Source organism: Martes martes, assembly GCF_963455335.1.
Source record: "Martes martes genome assembly, chromosome: 5".
NCBI lineage: Eukaryota > Metazoa > Chordata > Mammalia > Carnivora > Mustelidae > Martes > Martes martes.
In genome coordinates, this window is record NC_137892.1 from 108,408,148 (window position 1) to 108,433,731 (window position 25,584).

General features: G+C 48.8%; 1 protein-coding gene across 3 annotated transcripts in view; it reads right to left on the reverse strand.

Annotated features, from left to right (window-relative positions):
* WWC1 (WW and C2 domain containing 1) overlaps positions 1-25,584 on the reverse strand; it is a 151,454-nt gene that overhangs the window by 43,420 nt on the left and 82,450 nt on the right. For all 3 annotated transcript variants that reach the window (XM_080804766.1, XM_080804765.1, XM_080804767.1), the window contains exons 4-9: positions 14,555-14,631; positions 13,135-13,214; positions 8,021-8,150; positions 6,271-6,417; positions 5,021-5,094; positions 1,379-1,621 (exon numbers count right to left, since the gene is read on the reverse strand). In XM_080804766.1, coding sequence (XP_080660892.1) covers positions 1,379-1,621; positions 5,021-5,094; positions 6,271-6,417; positions 8,021-8,150; positions 13,135-13,214; positions 14,555-14,631 — 751 coding nt within the window. The remainder of the gene's footprint in view (positions 1-1,378; positions 1,622-5,020; positions 5,095-6,270; positions 6,418-8,020; positions 8,151-13,134; positions 13,215-14,554; positions 14,632-25,584) is intronic.

Below are 25,584 nucleotides of genomic sequence, written 5' to 3' on the forward strand. Positions count from 1 at the left end.
GGTAGGATCGCGAGTCGGGTGCTGTCGAGCTCAGAAGCCTCCCTGAAGGTATCTCAGGGCCCATCACGAGGTGACGAAGAGAGCGTGCACCCAGGCACCTAGGACGCCTGGCCTGCTGCCACTTCACCTGCTTTATCAACCAGGCTTCTGCCTCTCAACTCCCTTGCTCATCCCTGTCCCTAGACACACACACACACACACACACACACACACACACACACACACACACACACGTTTGAAAATCACCTCCTTCACTTCGAAGCTCCTGAAGGGCAGGGACTTTGCTCAAAGTCTGCTGCCAAAATAAGTGAAAATAACCAGGATAGCTTTTAAAGGCATTGGGACAGGGATTGCCACTTAATAGTTTCTGAATCCTCCAAACTGCCTTGCACAGAGAATACGCGCATCATAATATTTCGCAAATAAATGAACCAATGATGGGCCGATGGACAGAATGAATGAGACCTAAGGACTGCAGGGCCTACTCTCAACACAGGGCTGTGCTCTGTGCATTGTGGGTGTGGAGCTCGGGGGGACCCTGAAGGAAATGAAGTCTGTCATCCAGAGAACACAAACCAGTGGCTTTTGAGCTAAACCACACCCAAAGATGAAGGCGATTTGGCCTTCACAGTATTTTTTAAAGTTACTGGACTAGCTGCCGGGGGTTAAAAGTTAAAAATGCAAACAACTCTTTTCGTGAAGTGTGGGGACCTCTGGCCACTCAAGGCCCGAATTCCCACCTGCTGGAGGTGGGAGTTGGCACCCACTTGAGGCAAGCGGGGTCTGCGCACGCCAGCCTGACCCAGTCTGCCACCAGGAGGGCCTCCAGCATTGGTACTGCCTGCCTGGCCCCTAGAAGCATCTCACTTTGCACCCCCATCTAAACTAGGGTTTTGCAAAGTGCAAAGGGCAACCCCTCCGCTTGAGGCGACATTAGCTTGGTGGGTCGTGACCGTCACAAGAAACGCAATGTAAGGGAGATAGCCTCAGAGGCTACAATGCAGAGAAAGAGTATGCATGGTTTCGTGGAACTTCTGCATCACGGAGTCACCGTCACAAAGTTGGCCAGTGACTGGTCTCCCTTACATAGGGTTGTGCAGCTGACCTTAGTCACAAGACAACTTCTGAAAACCTGCACCTGAGCAGACGTTTCAGTACTAGGATTCCCTGTGCGAACTCCCAGGGAGCTGGCATTCTGGACGGCGAATCATCTTCCCCAATTGGCTACTTCAGAGAGCTGTGGGATCTCTACACTGGGTGTTCCTAGGGTGGAACCCTGGTGTCCCAGGCGGCCCCCCTCGCCTCTCCCCCTGCCTGGGCTACAGGACAGACTGTAGGTAGGGTCCCATGCCTGCTCCTGGCCCCAGCCCAGCTGTACCTCTCCGTCAGGGCCTTGCTCTGCGTGTCCCGAGCTGCCTGCAGATCCTTCTCCAGCCGCTTCCGGGCCATCTCCAGCTGCTCCACCTCCCCCTGTGTCCACTTTCGGGGGCTGACGAAGCGCATCTCCTTCAGCAGCTCCTCCTTCTCGTTGATGAGGATCAGCCGGTCCCTTTCTGAGTCCAGCACCCCTGGCCAGGCCTCACTGTCAAGCTTGGCCAGTTGGATCTTCAGGTTGGCGATCCTGTGGGCGGAGAGGCGAGCGTGACGGGTGTGCCCAGGGGCGCTGCGGGAGCAGGGTCACAGGCTGTGTTTTCAAGGTTATGTACAAGGAGCCGTGACAGCCTCAGAGCCATCTCTGATGGTGACTGTCTTCACTGGACCAGCATGTCGTCTCAAGGAACCTATTTTTATCTAGCAAACACATGTGGTGCCTCCCCTGTGCCAAAAATGAGTAGGCTCTGCAGGGGTGGGGAGGAGATGTCAACAAAGCAATGTCCTTGCCCTGAGGGACACGAGCCTGGTAGAACAGAGAGCTGGATTCATCACCAGGCGATAGGCTCCTACCGCCAGCTATGTGACCTTGGGCAAGTCGCTGCGTGTCTCTGAAGGGAATAACGAAAACTCCTTTGTCATAGAGCTATGGTGGGAGGCTTTAGACATATTCCAGGAACTCGAAAAGCCCGGTGTTTGGCACGGAGTAAGCACTCAAATGAATGCTTCTGCTGCTACCGTTTTATTACCTGGTTTGACAACTTACTAGGTGTATAACGTCGGGCAAACTCCCTGAGCCTTGCTCTGAAAATGAGCCACTAACGCATCCAGAGGAGCCGGCACAGGACAGGTGCTCAGCCACCGGCCGTGGGGAGCCCACTGCAATGACAGCGCACGCTGTGGCTGCTCACTGGGTGTTCCCAGTCCAGAGACTGGGGTCAGAGACCTTGAGCCGGAGAGTCTTAGATTGTTGGTAATGTGAGTTTCCAGCACACGGCCTGGTACACCGCAGGTACTTATGAACATTAAAAGGAAGGAGTTGGGAGCTCTATCCCTTAATCTCTTTGAGATGCAGTCTCCTCACCTGTAAGGTGGGGTCAGTAATGGAACCTGCAAGGTGGGTTATGAGAACCGAATGAAAACTCACCACCCAGAGCTCTTTATATGTTGCCAAGTGCTGGACAGAAATAAAGTTATCTTTGGACCAAAATGAGATTTACAATGTAACTAAGATGAGTGCTACAAAGATCTCAAAGGGATCGTGACCTAATCCTTTTGGATTCAACCTTCTCGAAGGCTTTCGGCATCACACTGTTGCCCCACCCAACCCCTACAGTGTGTATAAGACCTGGCGGTGAGGCCGCAGGACAGAGGGCCACAGGGGACATGGCTCACTGAATCCTGCATGGCATAAACACGGCTGGCACTTGACGTGTGCCCAGGCCTCTGGACTCTCAGTTCAATCTTACCTGCAGATGTGTGGCCCAACCTTTCAATTATAGAAACGTTGCTGGGGACAAAATCTCCACAGTGTGTCGTGAAAATTCCAGGCAGACAAACACATCTGGGTTTGCTCATTCCCAGCCAAGTGCATCAGAGGAATTCTTGGAATTGATTAATTTATATGCCACATTCACAAAGAGAGTAACCTGGGACAACTTTGTAGCTTTCGCCACTCTGAGGATGGAGTGGTCTGGGCAGGTCTGGCAGGGGCTCCACTAGGGGTGGTGCACTGAAGGGGTGATTGATGCTTAATGCTTACATGTACTTTCTAGTGGAGCTTTCCCCTGTGCTCCTTAACCTTTGGGCTACCCACCTTTTGGTGGATATGATGAAAAGCACTAGACTCGCTCTGCAGAAATGCACACATGACAAAACTTAGTATGCAGACTTTTCATTACAGCCACCTGCCCTCCCTTCTTCAAGTCCTGCAGCCTCTGCTTTCCATCCAGTGGACCGCTCGGTCCTTGACACTTAAACTACCTCTGGGTGAAAAGAGGGTTTGAAGCTGGGTAATGGCACATGAGCCAGGAAGCTCTGCGATGAGAAGTTTAATGGCTCAACCCCAGAGGGAAGACTGCAGTCCTTGGGTCTCTCCAGAACTGATCCTCTAAGATAGGCATTACTGTAGGCTGGAATGGATCCAGGGTTCAGAGTGGTCCCCTTCAGAGGGGACAAGGGGCCATCCAAATGCAGAAGTCCTGCTCTTTTGCTGGGCCTCTAGGGGGAGCTGAAATAATGCACAGTGTGTTTTCTCTACCTGACTAGGATCTAATTTCTCCTCCTCTGTTAACAATACTCCACATTTTCTTTGGGAAATCACTCCTCCCATACTTAAGCCATTTGGTTCCCACAAAGCTGATCTCAATCCCCTTCCCAGAGTTAGGCACATGACCCATGCGTAGACCTTCAGAGAATTCTAATTCCTCCAACTCTGCAACAATGATTGGTTCACCAGGAAAAGCCAGGGAGCCTCAAACTCAAAACCCATCAAATCTGTTGGGAAAGGCAGGTCCTCCTTCTGCTGGGGTTACTACCCCGATAGTATATAACTCTAGAATTGCTGGGGGTCACCTTTACATTTTGTTAGGAAAGTCTGTCAACACAAAGGCAAGCAGGGTGGAGAGGGGAGAAACTGAGTCTATGTAACATGATTTGAATCCCTAGATCCAGCTGTGCCTGAAGCTCGTTTATTCTACAACTTGGGAATTCAATAAGCCAACAAATTCCCTTTTCCGCTTCTTCTAGTTTCTGTTGGATTTCTGTCACGGCTACAAAGGGTTCTGCTGCTCACACAGAGTTGGCAGAGGGGCAGAGACGGGTGCTCCCATACTCTGTGTGGCCTGGTGTCAAATGTCCGTGGGCCAGGTAGCATGTGGATGTGATATGCCTGGCTTCGATCACCCCACACTCTGTGGGTTCCTTCCCAGGAAGGCTGGCTCCGTGCTTAAGAAGATTGCAGACTGGGAGCCAGACTCTGATTCAGAGTTCAGAATCCGACTCCATCATCTTGAGAAGTCCTAAAATATCTTAGACCTTACCTTTCTCTTCTCTACCATGGAGATAATACAAACCACGCTATCAGGTTGTTCTTAAAATTCAGTGAGATGATACACATAAAGATGCTCTACTACAGTACCTGGTACATAACGGATGCTCCAAAAATAACAGCTTTGCTTATGGTCTTAATTTTATTTGTGGCAGTGGATCCCAACTGAGGTCTACACAGTTTGTGAGCACAGCTGGCTCCCCGTTGGGCAGGAGACACTGTAGTGCTCAGGATCCAGGGTCTGTTTCACCTTATCCCTAAAACCTCCACTGTGCTCCTTCAAACCAGGCTACTCATAGGATCACTGGAAAACCCTGATTACAGAAACCGAGCCGAGTAAGTAGAAAGAGAACAAGGCTCAGAGGTGTCAAAGATCTGGGTTCAAAGCACAGTGCCACTTTTTACCTAGTTAAGTGTCTCTGGCTCAGTCATTTCTTCTCTGAGCTTCAGAGAGGGTTAAAATATAAAGATTGTAATCCTTATCATCATAATCGTGGAGGATTAAAGAGGAGGAGGTGTGTGAAAAGTCAGGCAAGGAGCAGACACTGTGCAATGGTGGTTGTCGTCACTGGAGCCATCCCGTCCCCAGCCCCTAATTACCTTCTCTTAGCCTCTTCATATCGAAGGCGCAATCTGACCTTCTCTGCCAACTGATTGTTGCTGCTCGTGCCAAACTGGGGGAAAGAACAAAGTCGGGAATTATAGGGCCATTGTGGCCGGTGCGGAGTTGGATTTCAAGAGCTCATGAGAGACTTGACAGCTTGCGTGGGAAGTAACTAAGAATAGCCCCCAATTACTGAGTTGGCTGTGTGATAGCAGGGAAGCTAGTCGGGCAGACACTTTCCTTCCTGCAGGCTGTGGGAAGACCCCCAAATTCAGACATCCATCACTTCCAGTAGAGAAGCTGAGCACCCAGAATATCATCTTGCAGCCCCGAATGGCTTGGAGCCCATTCAAGCCCCAGCAGCATGGAGGACAGCTGGTCAGAAGGAAACAGGGGCAACCGATATACAAGAAAGACATCCTGGGAGAGATGGGGAGGGGCCCAGCTGAAAACTCAGGGAGGCTGCAGGCAGGACTGAAACACTGAGTGACTGAGAAGAAGGTCCTGGAACCGGCAGGGAGGCCTACAGTGGCTTGGAGCTGAACACCTGGGTAGCATGAGAGGGAGGGCAGAGCCCACTGGCCGCATCATTCTGTCACGAATGGCAGGAAGCTCCAGGGCTCACCGAAGCAGACATGGACAGAGCTTCTCCTCACAAGTGTGGACACAGCAGAAGTAACCAGGGAAGAATAGCATTTAGCCATGAGGCTGGGAGGTGGGTCTGCACAATGTCACCTGCTCTAGGAAAACAAAAATTCTCCAAACGAGCCAGATGGCCGTGGGTCAGTCCTGCTCTAAAACTTCTATGGAGTAAATCCGGAAGGCACTCACACTATTTACTACTGTGACCAGCCTGAGCTTTCTGAAAGCTGCATGTAATGTTTCCGGACAAACAGAGGGAAGATATCACCTGCTTTATAGCTGGGGAAAGAAAAACAGAATGGTGATACAAATCTGTAAAAAGGGAGCCCAAGAGAGACCCTGGTCCTTCAGACCCACTTTCTGTGCAACATCTAGAGATGCAAGCACGTGGCCAGGCAACACCTGGGACCATGGAGTCAGCACTGGCTTTTCCTCACACTGTCACCTCATGTCATCCTGGGGCCAAGAGGTCTGCAAGAGAACAGAGCTCCAGGAGGCTGAGTTAACAGCCAGGCCCACAGAGAGACACCGGTCCACACCTCAGGTGCGAAACAAGAAGGTGGCAGCCCTCTACAGCCGCCTCCTGCACGCACGGCCTACTCACACTTCCTGAGATGTCCGTCTGGGAGCTCACATCCAGGTACTGTTTCGGCAGCGGGAAACCTGAACTTTCCAGAGAGCTGTTGCTGGACCACAGGTCAGAGTGGGACCCTCTCTCCGTGCGGAAGCCATCCTTCAGCATGGCGAGGCTCTAAAGAGGGGAGGGCAGGGTTAGCGACACAATTGCCTGGGAGGGAGCTCTGGTCTGTCACCCTCCATGTGCTCTCCACTCTGCCCTGCATCATTCAGTAGGAAGCCACGCTCGTTCCGGGAAGGTAAGTAAAGAGCTAGCAGCAAGGGCGTAGTTGCTCGGGGCCGGGGCTTTTCCCTGGGAGAGACCGGTATGGACCCCGGCTCTGGAGCCACAAGGCCTGACTTGGAATCCCTGCACTGCTACCTCCCAGCTGTGGGACCTGAGCTAGTTGATGAAGCACTCTGTGCCTCAGTTTCCTCTCCTGAAAAACAGGAAGAACCACAGGTCCTATGTCATGGGACTATCATACTGATTTAAAGAGGTGACCAGGCTAAGGTGCTAGCACAGCTGATTCTCATTACCTGTCAGCTTTACCACCAGCTTACTGAACCCTGACATCGGTCCTGTGAGAAAAGACTGACGATTAGCCCCATTTTATCGATAAGGGAGTTTTTCCATGGAAAGGCTGGCAAATGACAGAGCACGATTTGGCCTGGTCTGTCTGACGGAAGACTCAGCACTCTTAATTGCTAATTACAATAGGAACACGGCCTGGATGTTTTCATCGTGCTGCTGCCCTGGGCAAGAGCTTCAAGATCATTCTCTGTCAGAGACCATAAAGCTCCCTTCACAAAAAGGATAAAGCTTCACATAAAGCTTCCTTCACGATAAAGGAGCCTGATTCCTAATCTGCCAATGGGAACACAAACACACCCAGTATCTCAGAGGTCAGGGTGGCTCCTGTGAGGGGAGGTGGAGTGTCCAGGGATTAAAAAAACAGGCTTCTGAGTCCATGTTCATGGGTTCAAATCCTGGCTCTACCACTGACTCTGAGCTGTACAGTTGTTAGCTGTGAGAAGGGGTGAACTAGGGCTAGTGTAAGAGACGAGGGAGGCGGGGGTGCCTGGGTGGCTCCGTGGGTTAAAGCCTCTGCCTTCCGCTCAGGTCATGATCTCAGGGTCCTGGGATCGAGCCCCACATCGGGCTCTCTCTGCTCGGCGGGGAAGCCTGCTTCCTCCTATCTCTCTCTGCCTCTCTACCTACTTGTGATCTCTGTCTGTCAAATAAATAAATAAAAATCTTTAAAAAAAAAAAAAAAAAGAGACGAGGGAGGCACAATGCGTGCAAAGTGCCCGGCACGTGACATCACACTGACCCTCATTTGTTCAGTCCTCAGCACAGACAACAGGTGATGAAATGCTTAGGAAGATGTTACATTTTGATGTGGGGGCTATCGATGTTGAAACCACCTCCCTATCTGGCCGAGAAGGATGCCAGGTGGCCAGTGTGAGCGGCAAGGACATGCCCTTCGGACTGGAGCGGCCGGCTCCTGCTGCAACTCTGCCAGCGGCGTGACCTTATGCAAGTCACCTAATGCTTCTGAACCTCCCTTCCCTACTCTGTGAGACTGGAAGTGCGAGAAAACGAGCAGTGAGAACTCAGTGACTGTGCAGAATGCAGAAACACCGCGAGTCCTGGCACAGAGAGGTGCTCGGGAGAAATCCACGTGGGACCCCCCACCCCCACCCCACCCCGCCACCGATCCCTGGAACTCTCGTACCTTAATGAGATCTTGCTTTTCTTTTTCTCCACAAGTGATGGCCTTTTTGATGGCTTTTGTTTCTCTCAAGACAGCCTGAGCTTCATCCAATTTGTAGCTGCCCTGAGCATCAGACATTTTCTTATCGATTCTAGGAAACAGTCAATGGGGAAGGTCAAACAAAGATAGGGTGAGGGATGGAGTCTGAGTCTCCCCAGGGGAAAAGCAGACGATGGACTTCAGTGCCGTAAGAAGGCTCCTCTCTGTCCTGCACACCCGCCCTCCCCAGATCCTGCCTGTGGGATGAGGCACAGCAGGTGCCTGTGAAATGTCTCATGGTGTGGGGCTGCAGAAGCGACACCACCCTTGAAACCAAGCACCAGCTCTTACGGGAAGCTTTCCCTGATTACCTCCCTGTCTCCTCCAGGCTGGGCTAGGAATTCCCCTAACACCGTATGTAGCTGTGACACCACAACCATTACGTTGTGTTCTACTTAGTGCTATACATGGTGGTATCCTTGACTGATCCCTGGCAGGCTTGGGACAGGGGTGGGACTGAATAAACTTAGCATCTGGCACAGAACATTCCTTTAACTTGGGGTCTCTCAACCTCAACATCTTGACATTTGAGGAGGATGATTCTTCAAGGTGGGGGGCTGTCCCGTGCATTGTTGGATGTTTAGAGGCATCCCTGGTCCTGCCCAGGACCAGGTCAGGAGCATCCTGACCCCAAGCTGTGACAACCAAAAACGCCTCCATACTTGCCCAGTGCCCCTTGGGGTAGAGGAGCAAGATCATCCCCCGATGAGACCCACTGGCTTTAATAAGCATTTGCGAGTCAACAGGCATAATAAAGGAAAGCTGTGAATGATGAAGAACTCCCAGCCCTGCGACTCAGTGGTGTGACCTTGGGCACGGCCCTCAATGCACGGAGGCTTGGCTTCTCCTCTGAAAAAACCTGGAAAAGGTCACCTGCCCAGCTAATGTTCACGAAAACGTTAGGAACGTCAAACAGGATAAAGGATGGATAGTCAGGTGGTGGACTAGAAAGTATGGACGAAACCAGCTTATCGAGGCACCCCATCCAGGTTCATTTTGGTGGTGGAAAGGAGTAAAAAAAAAGGTTAAGGGTCTTGATGTTGCTTTCTGAAGACCAGACCACGCCAGAGATGGTGGAGGTCTGGCCCCTGGGGAAGGAGGCTGTGGTGTTGAGGAGCTTCGGAGGAAAGAGATGAATTTTTACTGCTTCACACTTTCCCCAAAGGCTAGGCCTGAGGTCTCAGTCCCCAGTGGAGGAAAGGAAGTCTTACAGTCTGAGGGAACACCACAAACCCATTATTTCAGGATGAGAAACCGCTCACAGGCATTCCTCTCTGGTTTCCTGCTAGAGGCCAAACTGTCCTGGGCTAAAAATAACCTGAGTGGGGAATCACTGACGGCGGCGGGAGCAGGTTTTCCTCCGGGTCTGTCTGTGCCTCCAAGCGGGAGAGAGGGAGAGAACCCGGGTCTCAGCACGGCCCTCCCCCTGCCCGTCCGTTATTTCAGCCTCCGTGGAGAGAAAACAAAGCCCCATTTATGTGTCCCCACTAAAAATAGCCTGTCTATTCCTTTCGAGGACTTGGGCCTGAGCAAGCCTGCCAGGTTGGCTAAGACCGGTCTCAGATTTAGTTTGAAAAATTAGTCTAAAGGGAGCTTTCTGTAGCAGAGGCCTACCCGAGATGCTCTGTGGAGAGGAGGGTCCCCCAGGACTGGAGGTGGCCCTGCCCCAAGTTGGGGGGGGGTGAAGGAGAGATGCCATTTGCTTGAGCAGGGCTGGGGGCTCCGGGGAGGGGGCTGTGCCCTGCCGTCCTCTGCCAGCAGGGTGAGGAAGGCTCTGAATCCTCAGCAGGATGAGACAGAAGCGGTTTGTCTGCTGTGCCCTGGGCTCCTCAAACAGCCTCTACCTGATTTCTCTCAGGGGCCTTAGCAACCCAGGCTCTGGAATTTGGCTCCAGAGAGGAGCTCCAAGAGGGAACACTCTTGGGATTGGGGGGGAGGGGTAGGGGAACAAAGGGTCGCCATTATGTGCTCAGTGAATGAATCTCTCTCTCTCTCTTTTTTTAGTTAAGGGAAAGAAAAGTTGTGTGTTTGCAGGGGAGGGGAGGGTGTAGTGGGCTGCGTGTGTTTTAGAATTTCCAAATCACGCAGCTGTCCAGAGTCACACACCCACTAGCCACAGCACAGCCACAGAGAAGCAGGGCAAAGGCTCTGACAGCAGCCAAGTCCTTTTGGTCTTGTCCAGACAACTCTCACCTGGGCAGGGAGGCTCTGGGGACATGGGGAAAGACACCTCACGGCCCTCCTCCCCAACAGAGGACATACCAAGTCTCAGTTCTTTCCTATTTACAAAGCTCGAGGCAGCTGATGGATCCAAGTCCCGAGCTTTCATCTCGATTTTCCTTTTTAGTTCCCATAAAGGTGTCCTTCAATTCTCACCAGCCTTTCCCTTTTTTAAAACTGGGGCTGCTGACCATGAACATGGTCATGACAGCTGGATGAGTTTCACCTTCTCCCGTGCTCTGTGAAGGGAAGAGGCTGAGAGGTAGAAGTGACGAGATCACCTCCCACCACTAGCCTCTGAAAAAGATCCCAAAGCACATGGAAAAAGGCCTCATGTTTTCTGGGTATGAGGAGGGGGTTATTAAGGATGAAGCCAGGAAGGAAGGTATTAGCACATGAGTGGCAAAACACAACAGTCTTGGGTTCTAATCCTGCCCGGCTGCTTACTGGCGGGGTGGAGAGCGTGGCGGGCTATGGTCTATGTTCAACCTCATCAGTGCCCTCATCTATAAAACAAGGCAGAACAAAAACTTCTCTTAAAGGGGAAGAGACAGTGAATTGAGGTGACTGATGCATAGTGTTTGCCCAGTATAGCCTTTACCCTGGGGCAAACAGAGTTCCTCTGAGTTCCTCCCCAAATCTAAGCCAGCAGGTAGCTGCAGGTGATCCCCCCACATCCCTTGCTGACCGTTACACTCACTGCCAGGCACTGTCACACACGTCCGTTTCATCTTCATAATCACTTACTTTTCAGATAAAGAAACCAAAGCTCAAGGGGGTTGTCATTTTTGCAAGGTCCCAGGGAACGGGGATTTGAATCCAGGCCATCTGCCTCTTGAGGCTACGTTCTGAACCCTCTATGCCAAGGTGTGCAAGAATGCAGATGCCTTCTCTCACGCCGAACACGGAGCCCACTTCGGGTAAGGAGTGTGGGCGGTCGGGGCTGCCATGAGTCTTATCTGGGCCTGATATCAAACATCAGTTGGGCAGAGGGAGGAGGAAAAAAAGGAGGCTTGTCTTTGGGGTTTCAGCGTCAGCTTACCAAAGAACAAGAATTTTCAATGCTGCTACAGGGTGACAAAGTGGTAAAACAGGTTTGTGGTGGCTCAGAGAATAATGGGAAACGTTCTAACCAGAAGCTTCTGAGGATTCCAGGAAGGTGGGGGAGGGCCCTGCGGTAAGATGACATGGGAGTGAGTAACCTTTAAACCATGTGTTCAGAATCTGGAGGGCTCAGGAGGTTATTTGCCTTATAGATCACAAAGAGGACTTTCCTAAGCTCATATTCCTGCTCTTGCTGTCAGTGGCATATGGATATAGATGTATATTAATAATGTACGTATCTATATAAGCACACCTACATAAAACCGTATTTTACAATAATTTATAGTACAAAAACGTATTATACACAATCTATACTTTCTTAGACCTTGTGTGTGGGGTGTTCATCGTAGCTCCCCCGCCAGGCAGTGGGGGCTTGGGGGGTAGGAAGATGGGAATAAGAACCAGCCAAACCCTGAGAGTGGTCACAGTTCCCCGATTCACAGAGCCTGGAGGCAGGCATCCTGAGGTTTGGAGCTGCGGTGACAGAGTGGTGGGGGTGGATCTGAGGTTCAGAGGATGAGAAAGGTACAGGCAGAGAGAGGGAGAAAAGGCAAGTGACTAGAGAAGCAGTTGTGTGTAGGGATGTGGCCTCCCTGGGAATCTAAGTGAGATGTCCCGTACAATAGAGAAACGGACTGCGTGCTCTCCCTGGGGCTTCCAAGAGGCCCCCAGACACCCTGCAATGACTGCACACCGAGTCTATTAGACGCACTGAACATGACTCAACGCACAAGTATTCGCTGCCTGTGTGACTATTCACAAGAAGCTAATGCTTACTGAGCACCTACTATGGGACTCGGTTTCCTACAAGAACATTCCTTACAGAGTAGTAACGAGAATGAAATGAGGTCAACCAGGCAGAAACACTGAAAGTGCTTCCTGGCAGAGAAACTGCTCAGCAAATCTTAGCTAGTGTAATAATGATAACAGCAATCAATGCACCTGCTCTAAGGAAACAACAGAGCTGTTTGCTGGTGGCAAGTCAGCTTCTCAATATTCCATTTGGTCAAAGTTACCCCGGAAACTCCCTAAGTCGCCCGCAGAGTACAGTAAGCGTGGAGCTGTGCACGCTCGTCTGGTGATCTGTGTGTTGTGGAAGAGAGCCTTGTTCCTTCAGCGGGGCACATGAGCTGCTCGTCTTTAGGGGCCAGGGGAAAGAAGAGTGTGTTTTGTTTGGGTGTGTACCAGATCCTACTGGATCTTCTGGAGGAGATGAGACAGGTGACCAGAAATGCCCAGCAAAATTGTTTCCGTGACTGCCTGGTAAAACTCAAGGGAACGGAACAGACTTTAATGGCTTCAGGAATTCAGAGGACAATGAGAACTCTGGTTTGAAAGGATCCCCCTTGGGGAGCCTGGGTGGCTCAGTCAGTTAAGCGTCTGCCTTCGGCTCAGGTCATGATCCGAGGGACCTGTGACCGAGCCTGCATCAGGCTCCCTGTTTGGGGAGGAGTCTGCTTCTCCCTCTGCCCCTCCCCCCATTCATGCTTGCATGCTCTCTCTCTCTCTGAAATAAAATCTTCAAAAAAAGAAAAAAAAAGAAATGATTCCCCTTTTCTCTTCCCACACCTCAACCCTGGGAGGCAGTATTTTCGGTAAATACCAGTGGACAGCTGGAATCGAATGATTAGAGTGGCCTTACAGAGAGACAGACAGGGGCAGCCAGGGGAGGACGGGACCTTCCCACACTCTGCAAGACACAGTGGACTTACTTCTTCAGGGTCTGAAAGCCGCGCTCTTTGAACTGCAGCTCTTGCTGGAGGTGAACCATCTCTCTCTTGAGCTTGTTGACCTGGATGGCAGCAGACCACAGACGGGGCTAGATCAGAGGTTGATATGGAACTGCGGGCTGCCTTCTCCTCCAAGGGGATCCCAGAGCCCCTCCACAGCCCCTGCATAATGACTTAGGTTGATATCCCTTGGGCCACATGGTCCTAACACCTTCCCCTCACTGATGTTGCCTTGGTCTCTGCAGCTGCTCGTGTGGTTGGCAGCCCAGCCTGGCTGTCCTGCAGGTCATCCTGGGTCAGGCCTCACTTGAGGGAAACAGGAAGTGGACAGTGCTCCCTGACCTGAGATAGAGCTTAGCCTTCTTACTGCCTAGCCGGGTGACCTCTCTCAAGCCACCTCGCCTCTCTGAGCCTCCCTTTCCCATTCAGACAGATGAGAAACATGGTCATTCGTAGGGCTGTGCATTTCTTAGAGCAGGTAACGGGTACAGGGGTGCTGGGCATGGAGGCGAGAGGCAAGACATAGCCCATGGAGCCAGACTGGACCAGCACGAATGCTTTGTTTGGCTTGCAGATATTAAATAAAAAAAGTTAACTGCTAATAATGAAATATTGAGAGATTTCCTATAACAAGCCTAAGTATAGTTGTTTTCTAAAATTAGAAGGTCTGCTGACTCTAAGCCCTCATTCCAGCATGGCCCCAAGAGGGGAGGGCTACAACTCAACTACACCTTTAGACAGGGCCCAGCTCTCTCGGTCACTCACTTCCCACCAGTCCCTCCGGCTTCACCCCAAGCCCACTGCCCCCTTTCACGTTTTCTTGCAGGCATGTGAATTTGGAGAACCTACTTGAAGTGTAACTGAACCACTGTTCAAAATGCTGGCTTTCCCTTGAGCAAGTCCCTTAACTGCTGTGCTTTCGTTCCACATCAGGACAATGGGGATCCTATTAATCCCCAAGAAGTCAGGAAGTCATTATGATGAAGCAGTTAAATAAGACGATGGAGAGCATGCAACAGCTAGGAAAACAGCACATGATGTGACGCCCTGTGGAGGCAGCCTGAGTCCTTGTGACCCCGGGCGAGCTCCTCAGCTCCCCTCAGCTTGTGTGTGCTCATCACTAAAGTGCAGACGCGGACAATAGCTGCTTCACGGGCTTGCTTCGAGAACACGAGACATAAAGCCCTGAGCCCTGTGCCGGGATGCAGTGAAATGGCAGCCGTGGTTACCGTCACAATTACTGTGACAACTGCCGCCCCCGCTATCACTTGGGATCCTGGCAGTCGGCATGGGCCGCCACTGCCTGGTGGAAGCACCTGCTCCGGTCTTGTGGGCGGGCAGGGCGAGGGGCCTGGGGCTGCCTCTGTGACCCCCCTCCGCAGTACCGGCAAAGGGGCCCTACCCGGGATTTCGCGGTGGCAATCTCAGCCTTCAGGATCTCAGGGTCGTACTTGGAGCTGGATGATGAACCCGACACCACTGCAACGAGAAAGAGAAGAAAAAAGTTCTGTAGAAGAAACACATTTTGGTAAAGATGGCTTGTTTGGCCATCTACATAAACCCAGAAAATAATGACTACAAGTGAACCACCTAAATGTCCAACAAGGGGGGAAATGTGCTGAGTAAACAGGGTGCATGCATAAACGAGGACAACACAACTTAATGTGATTTAAAATGATGGTGCATGTTGGTTAAGCGTCTGCCTTCAGCCCAGGTCATGATCTCAGGGTCCTGGGATCCAGCCCTGTGTCGGGCACACTGCGTGCGCAGCAGGAAGTCTGCTTCTCCCTCTGTCCTTGCCTCCTCCCTTCACTCTCTCTCTCAAATAAATAAGTAAAATCTTTAAACAAGTAAGATAAAATGATGGTGCAGAGAAATCCCAAGCAAGGGAAAATGTTCAAAAACGTGGTGTTACCTGAAAACAATAGTGTACAAAAAAAGCAATAAAGAGTTACTTAAATTTGGAAAATATACAGTTAATACATACACACACAGATGCATCTTAAAAAAAAGAAGCACAGAAAGAAATATGCCAAAAAAGATAATATTGATATCTAGAGATGTAGATGATGAATAATATTTTCATTTTTGTATTTTTATTTTCTACATTTTCTAAGATAAACATACTTTTACAATCAGAAAAAATTACTAAAGATACTATGTATCATACTTTGCAATATTAATATACATTTTTAAGGGAAAATAAATTACTCATAATCTCATCACCCCAATACAATAATCTTTTCTCACAAGTTACTTTCCACTGCTTATCCACAATTCTTTCTTTCCTTTTTTTTTTTTTTTAAAGATTTTTAATTTTATTTATTTGAGACAGAGAGAGAGAACATGAGCAGGGGGAGAGGGCCAGAAAGAGAGGAAGAATGAGAAGCAGGCTCCCTGCCGAGCAGGGAGCCCAACGTGGGACTTAATCCCAGGACCCTTGGATCATGACCTGAGCCAAAGCCAGACACTTAACCGACTGAGCCACCCAGGCGCCCTGCTTATCCACAGTTCTATTACGTAGTTGTATTCTTACTGCATTTTTAAAATTTTAAAATAGTATTTAGGTCTTGAAAAGATATCTTAAGACTTACAAAAATGAGCACAACAGAGTAAAATATATTTAAAGTAAGAAAAATGAGACAAAGGAAAAACAAGAATGAGGAAGTACACCCACAGGTGTGAGGTTAGTTAGGGCTCAGGCAAACAGGGAAGGTCCCACTTCCTCACCAGGTGCCACAGCCTCGCTCTGAGCTTCCGAACTGGTGATGTGAAGAGGGAAAGGGGCCCGATGGAAGGTTCGAGGTGTCCTTAACGTAAACACAACCTCACCGTTCAGGACAAGGACAGGCATTCTTGGTATGGAGGCTGGGGAAGAGTTCCTCCCATGGGGCCTTAATCCCACCATACTTGAGATTCCATCCTCTCCCGCCCCTTTCCCCCACTGTCACCGGAACAGTGTATGCACCCACGAGATCACCTGCTGGGACCTAGCGTTTTCTGAGGATAGGGACTGGTGGCAATTTCCAGGGTCCAGAGGTATAAGTGACAGTTGCGAAGGGGATACTGCTCTTTGGATCTGGTTAAAATACTGGAACGGATCTTCCGATCACACCGAAGGAAAGTTAAAATGGAACACTGAAAAGTTCGGCAGAAGGGAAATAAAAGTGTTCTGCGTAATTACAGAAAAGATGTTTTGCACCAAAGGCAGTGTTGCATTTCTGCCCAGTTTACAGTGAGGAAGAGGAAGAGGTAGAGGCTGGGTTTTACTACAAGAGATCACCTGGGTTGAGTGGGGAAACCTTGTGGTCCTCCCTGTGAGCGTGGAACAGAGATTTTAGATACAGATTCTTGTTTCCAGCTGTAAGTGCTCATTTCCTGCATTCTAATTCCCTGGTGACTACTGGACTTAGGGATTTCAGGGTGGGACTTGGCTGGATACAGAGCTGGAGGCTGATTTAAGCCACATTTCCCAGACAGGCACTTTTCAACAAAATGTTAAGGTCGTTGATATTTGTTACCCACTGATCAATTGTAAAAACACAGTGGAGAGAGTCACTGGTGCGGAAGATGGGGCGAGCTCAAGAAGGAGGGTGTCTGTTCTGCGAACGGCCCATCCTGCCAACCCCTCTGCTGTCCCGAGGTGCTGCCGGACTGGGGTCGACACTCCAGGGAACGGTAAAGGTGAGCATGGAAGCAGCCAGGGGAGCCCAGGAGACATTGCAAGACCTTACCCCACCAGAGAGAGCATGGCTGTGGGGACCGGCAACGCCACCCAGCGCGGACCTGCAGAACATGGAGTGGTCCTGGGGCATACTCAAAAATCCCGGGGGACGGGAACCCGAAAAAGAATAGACTCCCACCAACTGGGCCACTGGGGGCTTGAATTCCTCTGATCTGGAGCACCACTGCTAAATGCACTATCTGTACCCCAAAGCTCCTGAATGGGATGTGGCTTGATACTATTTTTTAAGTAAGCATTTTATCTTACTAAAAAATACATGTGGAAAGGTGTACAAGTCAGGTGTGCAGCTTGATTAATTTTCACCAAAGAAACACACTTGAGCTCTTTCTGCCCACGGGTCCTGCCCCTGTGCTTTAATAAAACCACCTTTTTGCACTGGGAGCAAAGGAAAAAAAAAAAAAGGTGAACACACTCACTTTATCCGCACTGTAATCAAGAAACAAATCATCAACCTCCCTCCCCTTGGACCTCTGTCCCTTCACTACTCCTCCAGCCAAGGAATCTTATATTCAAACCGGACCGTAAAGGCTGACTTTAAGTGCTCACCTTTTTACCATTTTTAATTGTTAAGCTTTTATTCAAGTTATGTACAAACACCAATTTAACAGTCCCACACAGTACAAGGTTTTGCTCTAAAAGAACATTCCATAGGTACCTATCCCATATCTCATTCCCCAAAAGGGAGCCATTTCAATATGTCCAGTTCATTTCTTGGTTATCAAAAAGCAGCGGGGCGCCTGGGTGGCTCAGTGGGTTAAGCCTCTGCCTTCGGCCTAGGTCATGATCTCAGGGTCCTGGGATCGAGCCCCGCATCGGGCTCTCTGCTCAGCGGGGAGCCTGCTTCCCCTTCTCTCTCTGCCTGCCTCTCTGCCTATTTGTGATCTCTGTCTGTCAAATAAATAAATAAAATCTAAAAAAAAAAAAGCAGCAAGGTGTTTTTGGTTTAGGCATTATTTACTTCTCTCTCTGGAGGCCCAGGATTTAGCTTCCCTCCCTTCCGCAGCCCTGTCCCAGCACCCGTGCCCCCTCCCCTGCCCCCCATCCTCACAGACGGCAGGCAAAGCCATCTTCAGTGTTTGCATTACTTTTACTTTGTAAACACTCCTTGGGCCAGAGGCATGCAGCTGACTTTGCTTACTTTTCCATTCCAGCACATTTTGGGGGGTTTATTTTTCCTAGAGTTAATAATTGTCATTTTTATGCTTGCTCACTTTCTACAAACTTCTCACAGATTCCACCTCACGCTCTGCCAGTTATCTGAGCCTCCCCTCCCAGGGTCTGCTTCCCACCCGGTCCCACTTTTGGCACTGCCTGGCCTGGGCACGTGAGCTGGTCGCTCTCTCTGCCCCACAGGCGCCCTGAGATATCCTCCTCACCCTGCTCCTCTTTCCTAAATTCCATGTCTCCCTCTCCTACCAGCTCTTTCAGTAGAACACCAGCAGCTGCCCAAGAAAAGAAGGCCACAAAGGAAAGAAACTTTTGAAATTGTGCCTGTCTAAAAATATCTTTGTTCTACTCTATAGTTGATTAAAGGTAGTTTTGCTGGATATAGAATTCTAGGTCGGAAGTGATTTTCCTTAAAAATTTGAAGGCATGGCTCCATTGTCTTCTAGGTTTCCAGTGTTACTGTTGAGCTATTCCGAGTTTCGGTAATTTTTGTGTGACCTGGTTTTTCTCTCTGAAAGCTTTCAGGATCTCAGATGGCTCCATGTTTGAAGTTTCACCATGGGTATGTCTTGGTGTGAGCTGACTTTCATGCTTTGTGCTCACTGAGAGCCCTTTCAACCTAAAAACTCTCCTCCATCTGTTTCGGGAAATTTTTCTGAAATTATTTTACCCGACACTCCTTCTCCTCTGTTTCCTCTGCTCTCTCTGGAACTTTTATTACTCTGATAGATTTCCTGGCCTGGTGCTCTATTTTTTTTTTTTTCCTCTTTCTCGCTCTCTCTCATTTTCCATCTCGTTCTATTTTTGCTCTGCTTTTTGGAAGATTTCTTCAGTCTTACCTTCCTACTGTAAGACTGTCTTACAGTCTTCCTACGGATTTTAAATTTCTGCTATTGTATTTTAATTTCTAAAGGCTCTTGGGGCACCTGGGTGGCTCAGTGGGTTAAAGCCTCTGCCTTTCGGCTCAGGTCATGATCCCAAGGTCCTGGGATCAAGCCTCGCGTCGGGCTCTCTCCTTGGCGGGGAGCCTGCTTCCTCTTCTCTCTCTCTCTGCCTGCCTCTCTGCCTACGTGTGATCTCTGTCTGTCAAATAAATAAATAAAATCTTACAAAAAAAAAAAAGAATTCAATTTCTAAAGGCTCTTTTGTGTTGTCTGAGTGTTCCTTCCTGTAAAATGTAGCACCCTCTTCTTGTTTCATGGGTGTGTAGCTTCCCTTGAGGTTTTCTTCATCATGCGGACTCCCTGGTCCCTCCAAGCACGCCCCCCCCACCCATATCACTTGTTTTCTTTCTTTCTTTCTTTCTTTCTTTCTTTCTCTCTCTCTCTCTCTCTCTCTCTTTCTTTCTTTCTTTCTTCTTGAGTATTGAATCACATTTATTTTTTCCCCCAGAGGGTAATGGCTATGATTTATTTTATAATTTTTTTATTATGTTATGTTGTCATCATATAGTACATCATTAGTTTTTTTTTTTAAAGATTTTATTTATTTATTTGACAGAGAGAGAGATCACAAGTAGGCAGAGAGAGAGAGGGAAGCAGGCTCCCCACTGAGCAGAGAGCCCAATGCAGGGCTCCATCCCAGGACCCTGAGACCATGACCTGAGCTGAAGGCAGAGGCTTAACCCACTGAGCCACCCAGGTGCCCCATACATCATTAGTTTTTGATGTAGTGTTCTATGGTTCATTGTTCACGTATAACACCCAGTCCTCCATGCAATACGTGCCCTCCTTAATACCTAAACCAGGCTCACCCATCCCCTCCTCCCCTCTAAAACCATCAGTTTGATTCCCAGAGTCCATAGTCTCTCGTGGTTCATCTCCCACTCCGATTTCCACCCCCTTCATTTCTCCTTTCCTTCTCCCAATGTCCTCCATGTTATTCCTTATGCTCCACAAGTAAGTGAAACCGTATGATAACTGTCTTTCTCTGTTTGACTTATTTCACTCAGCATAATCTCCTCCAGTTCCATCCATGTTGATGCAAAAGTTGGGTATTCATCCTTTCTGATGGATGAGTAATCCATTCTGTATATGGACCACATCTTCTTCATCCATTTGTCTGTTGAAGGGCATCTTGGCTTCTTCCACAGTTTGGTGACTGTGGATATTGTTGCTATGAACACTGTTTTCATCTCTACTTTTCATACCAGAGGCTTTCCTCAGATTCGTAAAATCTTAGCTGTGTGCTCACACTTAAGAATGGGACCCCAAAAACTGACCAAGGTGGAGTTTGTTTACTGTGGGTTACGTGGCACATGCTTTGGCTAGATTGTTTCTTTCTTTTTTTAAGATTTTATTTATTTATTTGACAGAGAGACAGATGACAAGTAGGCAGAGAGGCAGGCAGAAAGAGAGAGGGAAGCAGGCTCCCCGCTGAGCAGAGAGCCTGATGCGAGACTCGATCCCAGGACCCTGGGATCAAGAGCTGAGCCGAAGGTAGAGGCTTTAACCCACTGAGCCACCCAGGTGCCCCAGGCTAGATTGTTTCATCCAGAAACTTCAACGTCTTCACATCTCTTCTATCTGGTCAGATTCCCCAGCTTCTGCTCCTGTCCAGCATAGGCAGGAAGAGCTTGGCACCATTCTGGGGAACCAAGTGGTGCATGTAAGCTGAGGTCTTAAATCCTGTGTGTCCCTGTTCACTTCTCACTTTTCATTGTGGTTCACCCCAGTTTTGAACTTGCCTTATATCCCATAGTCCAAAGAATATTTATTCCTTTGGGGAAAAAAACCAAAAAACAAAAAAAACCTCTCCAGTCTTTCGCCAGGTTGGGGATGGGCTGAACCAATTTGGGGAGGAGATCTGGTAGTCCTTCTCATAAAACAGCTTTCATCCAATCGTCTTTATTTCAGGCCTTCCTCTCCCCACAGCTTTTGCCAGTGATCTGCATGGACCAGAGTGCTGGTTTCCCTTGGACTGGCCCGTATTCTCTTTTCTTGGGTCTATCAGACAGGCTGTCACCTGCTCTTTAATTTCCAGCTTCCACATCTTATTGTTGCTCTTCTTTTCTCCAGGTCTCTCTCTCTTTGTACATGTACTCTTCAAAAAAAAAAAAAAAAACTCTTATTTGATATTTCCTTTGTTTCAGGAGTGAGTGAGATTAGGTGGCTGGTTGAAATGGCATTTTTAACTGCTAGGTTCCCAATGATTTCTTTTTCACATGGGAGACCAAGGCCTAGAGAGAAGAAGGAATGTGATGAGGTCCCAAAGAACCCAGCTTTCCTGAGTTCCCATCTTTCAGAGGACAGGAAGACCCAAATGTAACATAAGAACCTTAGAATTTGACTGGTTGATTTGCATTGAGAAGTGTTTTTGAGATCAGATACTCCTGGGTATAAAGGCTAGCTCTGCCACTTTTTACTGGTGTGACCTTGGAGTAGCTCCTTCCCCTCTCTGGGCTTCAGTTTTCTGATGTGTAAAATGGGAATGACAGTATTTTGTAGGATTGTTCAGAGAGGGAAGGTTACTTTAAATAACATATGTGGAATGCCCATCATATTGCCCTGCAGGAATATAACAGGGACACATTAAATGTTAGTGCTCTTCTCCTTCTCTGTGGAGCTAGAGACTGCATGAGAGTTGACAACACAGTCTCCATCCCCAGGGCAGGGCCCACCTGTGGCCAGGTCCCACTGCAGCCAAGGCCACGTGGCAAGACTCTCACAAGCCTGGGCAGGCCATCTGAGTTAGAAGCAAGGCATGTGATCTCACCAGTCCAGCAACATGGTGCAGAGTTTGACTTGGAAGGCAGACCTGGCTTATAAAGCCCAAAGAAATTCATGAGACTTTAACTGGGATGCTTGGACTGGAGACACCCCAGCTCCTGGCTGGTTTGGATCTCAGATCTAGTTACCTGAGATGACCCTAGTCACTTCATATGGAAGTTCTTTAACACTCAAATCAGTGGTGCCTTTGGACTTGGTGGAGCTCTTGGGAACATCCAAGAGTCAAATGATAGGACTATATCATTACCTCCTACCACTGATCACGTATTTATTCTTATTGGCTAAAATAAGAATAAATAGATCTATTAAAAATTTTTGTCATTTCAATGCCAATGAACTAATAATTATCAAATAATTATTATTTATTGAGAGCTTAAGAATATGGCAAGTACTATTCAAAGTACTTTATATCTGTTAATAAATTTAAGCCCCATAACACCTCAATGAAAGTGACACCATTATTATGTCAATTTTATAGATGAAAAATTTGAGGCAGAGCAAAGTGACATAACTTGGACAAGGTTACACGGCTGGTAAGTTGCATATCCTGGATTTGAGCCCAGGCAGTCCAGCTCCAGTGTCTACACTCTCAAAATATTATGTGAAGTGTTTCCTGCTAAGAAGAATATTGAGCCATTAACATGTTCTAAAGGTATTGTTTTATCTATACCATTGGTTTTTGGCTGAGGTATTTCTGCACCCCCCCTAGAATACATTTGGCAATTTCTGGAGATATCTTTGGTTGCTCCAACCTGGGGTGGAGGGCTACTACCAGCATCTAGTGGGTAGAGACCAGATGTGCTGCTAAATATCCCACCATACACAGGACAGCCCCTACAATGAAGATTTATCTGGCCCCAAAAGTCAGCAGTACTGAGGCTGAGAAACTCTGACATGGGCCCAGGAGACGAGGGGACTATTAACATTCCATATTTAACAGAAGGAATCTCAAATGTAAAGAGATGTGAAGCATGTTCCCCAAGAGGGCAGAGTAACAGTGGAATGGAGATTTGAACCCAGGCTCTCTGACTTCAGAGTCCAATAACTTTCTTTTCCCACCACAGGCTTCTCTGTGGGAATGCATTATTCCTGCCCATTTGGCTCTTTTCCCCACCCTGACCTTTTATTTTGAAAACTATACGTACAGAGAATTTGAAAGAATAATATAATTATGTCCTCCTTTACCTAGAGGTCCACCAATTTTTAACATTTTCCCACATTTGTTCTATCTATCCCTCGGTCCACTCCAATTCTTTCAGTAGGTCACCTGGTTTGTAGCAAGCCTTCAACGAATGAATGATAATTAAAAATGGTGACCCAAAATGAAAGCCTACCCTATTCAAAGCCACCAGTGTGTCATCGGCAGCTACTGATCAGCTCACTTACACTGATGGCACCGTTGTTTCTTTTTGTTCCTGCTTTTTTGAAATGAAGCTGCAAACAGGATGCCCCGTGCATGTCTTCGGAACAGGACATTCTCCTACATAGTTGCAACATGATGATCACACTGAAGACAACCTTCCAAATGCCTGAGAATGTCTTCTATGGCTGCTTCCCACCCCCTACCCCAATCCAGGGTCTAATCAGTCTGCAGACATTTAATTTGGTTTATGCTTCCAATAGCTTTTTTTTGTTTCAAATCTAGAATAATTTCCCCCTTTTCTGGTTTTTCAGGTTTTTTTTTTTTTAACCCCCAAAGAGTCCAGGCTGATTATCCTGTAGGATAGTCCACGTTGTGGGTCTGGCTGCGTCCTGATGATTTGATCAGTGGCAAACATTTTTGTCAAGAACCTTCCATGACGTTCTTACTGCTTCCCATCAGACAGTGTGCAATACCAGCTCGTCTCCTGGTGGTGAGGCTAATTTTACACCTGTGGAAGGCAGTGGCTGCAGCTCTCTCCCATGCGAAAATACACTTTACCCTCTCAAATTACGAAGTGATTTGTGGGGTGATCATTTGGGTCCATGTAAAAAGCATCCTGTCCCCCAAACTAGGAAGTTTTGTTTTTCTACATACTTGTCACTTTTCAGACTGTAGGACTTCAGAGAGAAAAAAATGACCCTACCTCTTCAAACCCGAGTTTCACTGGGGACAATTGTATCTCCCTGCTAGGGCTGTGGCAAAGATAATGCTACAGACTGAATTCTGTCCCCCGCCCCCGTAATCCATATGTTGAAGCCCCAACCCCCAATGGGACAGTGTTTGAAGATGCGCCTTTGGGAGGGGATTCGGTTTAGATGAGGTCACCAGGGTGGGGCTTTCATGATGGGTTAGTGACTGTACAAGAAGAGACACGAGACAGCATGCTGTCTCTGTCTCTCTGTTAGGTGATGACACAGTGAGAAGACAGCCATCTGCCACCAGAACCAGACCATGCTGACACCCTGATCTTGGACAGCAAGTCTCCAGAACTAAGGGAAAAAACACTTCTGCTGTTTAAGCCACCTAGTCGGTGAGATTTAGTTATGGCAGCCTGAGCTGCCTAAAACAGATTAAGTGCTAAAATGCTCAGGATAGTCTCTCGGATATTACTTGACCTTGAAAAAGCTAATGTGTTTAATGAAGTTCTCTTCCATAATCCGAGATGCTGGGGGTTTGCTCGGGTCACCAAGGAAAAGGGCAGGGCTGGGACAGGGAGTAACTGGGCAGGTTTTGTCCGCCCGGTGCACTGAACTTCTCAGAGTGTGGACTTCACACAGAAGAAGTGTCAAGTGACCCAGCCAAGCCATGGCCACCCTACCAGCATGGCCTAATGCTGCCCTTGGCCCATAGTAAGAATGCTGGAGGGACAGAGGGGATGGGTTTACAACTTACCGCTGCCTCTCGCCAGCTCTAAGACCCTGCACGTGTCATGGACCCCTCTAACCTGTTTCGTTATCTACGCAGGGGAGATTAACTGTGCTTGCCCAGGATTCAGCGAAACAGCAAGTTCAGCCCGACATGTATCCAGCACTCAATAAACGTGGGGAAGGAATGGTTATTAGAAATAGTGGTAAAAGACAAAAAACTCCAACACAGAGCAAAAGGTGAGTGGGCTCCCGTACAGATACTGATCTGGCAGCACCCTGGGAATGAAGGATGGGGATCCTGCATGCCCGTTCTCCTGGAGATACCAGCATAAGCCCAGGAGACAGGAACCCCCCCCCCCCGACGGAGTGAATACGCCCGCGGAGGTAACACAGACAGACATGTAAGCAGATGTCTCGTGACACACGCTACGAAGGGAATAAACAGAGAGCCATTACAGAGGCTAACGCCGGGGAAGGGAGTCTATGGAGGCAGTTGTCAGAAGCGAGCCTCTCAGAGCGGACAGGAAGCATGAGACCAGCAGGGTGAAACCGGAAGGGTTAGAGGGAGCCAGCTGGGCAAACGGGCGGTCGGAAGAGCATTTTAGGCAGGGGTGCAGCAAGAGCAAAGGCCCTGAGGTGGGAAGGTGCAGGGCAGGCTGGGGGAGCCGAGTGGGAGCCTCTGGAGCCTCGTGAATGAGCCCGAGGTGCAGGGAGTGGCCGCGAGAGATGAGGTGGGGGTGGCAGGCAGGGACCTGATCACTAAGGGCAGGGTAGGCCATGGAAGGAATGACAGGAAGCCACTGAAGGTTTTTTTTTTTTAATTGTGCTAAAATATGACAGAACATAAAATTCACCACTTTAATCATTTTTAAATGTCCCGTTCAGGGGCATTATGTACATTTATACTGCTGTGCAACCATCACCACTATCCATCTCCAAAACTTTTTTATCTGACCAACTTGAAACTCCATCCATTAAGGATGAATTCCCTACTCCCCACAC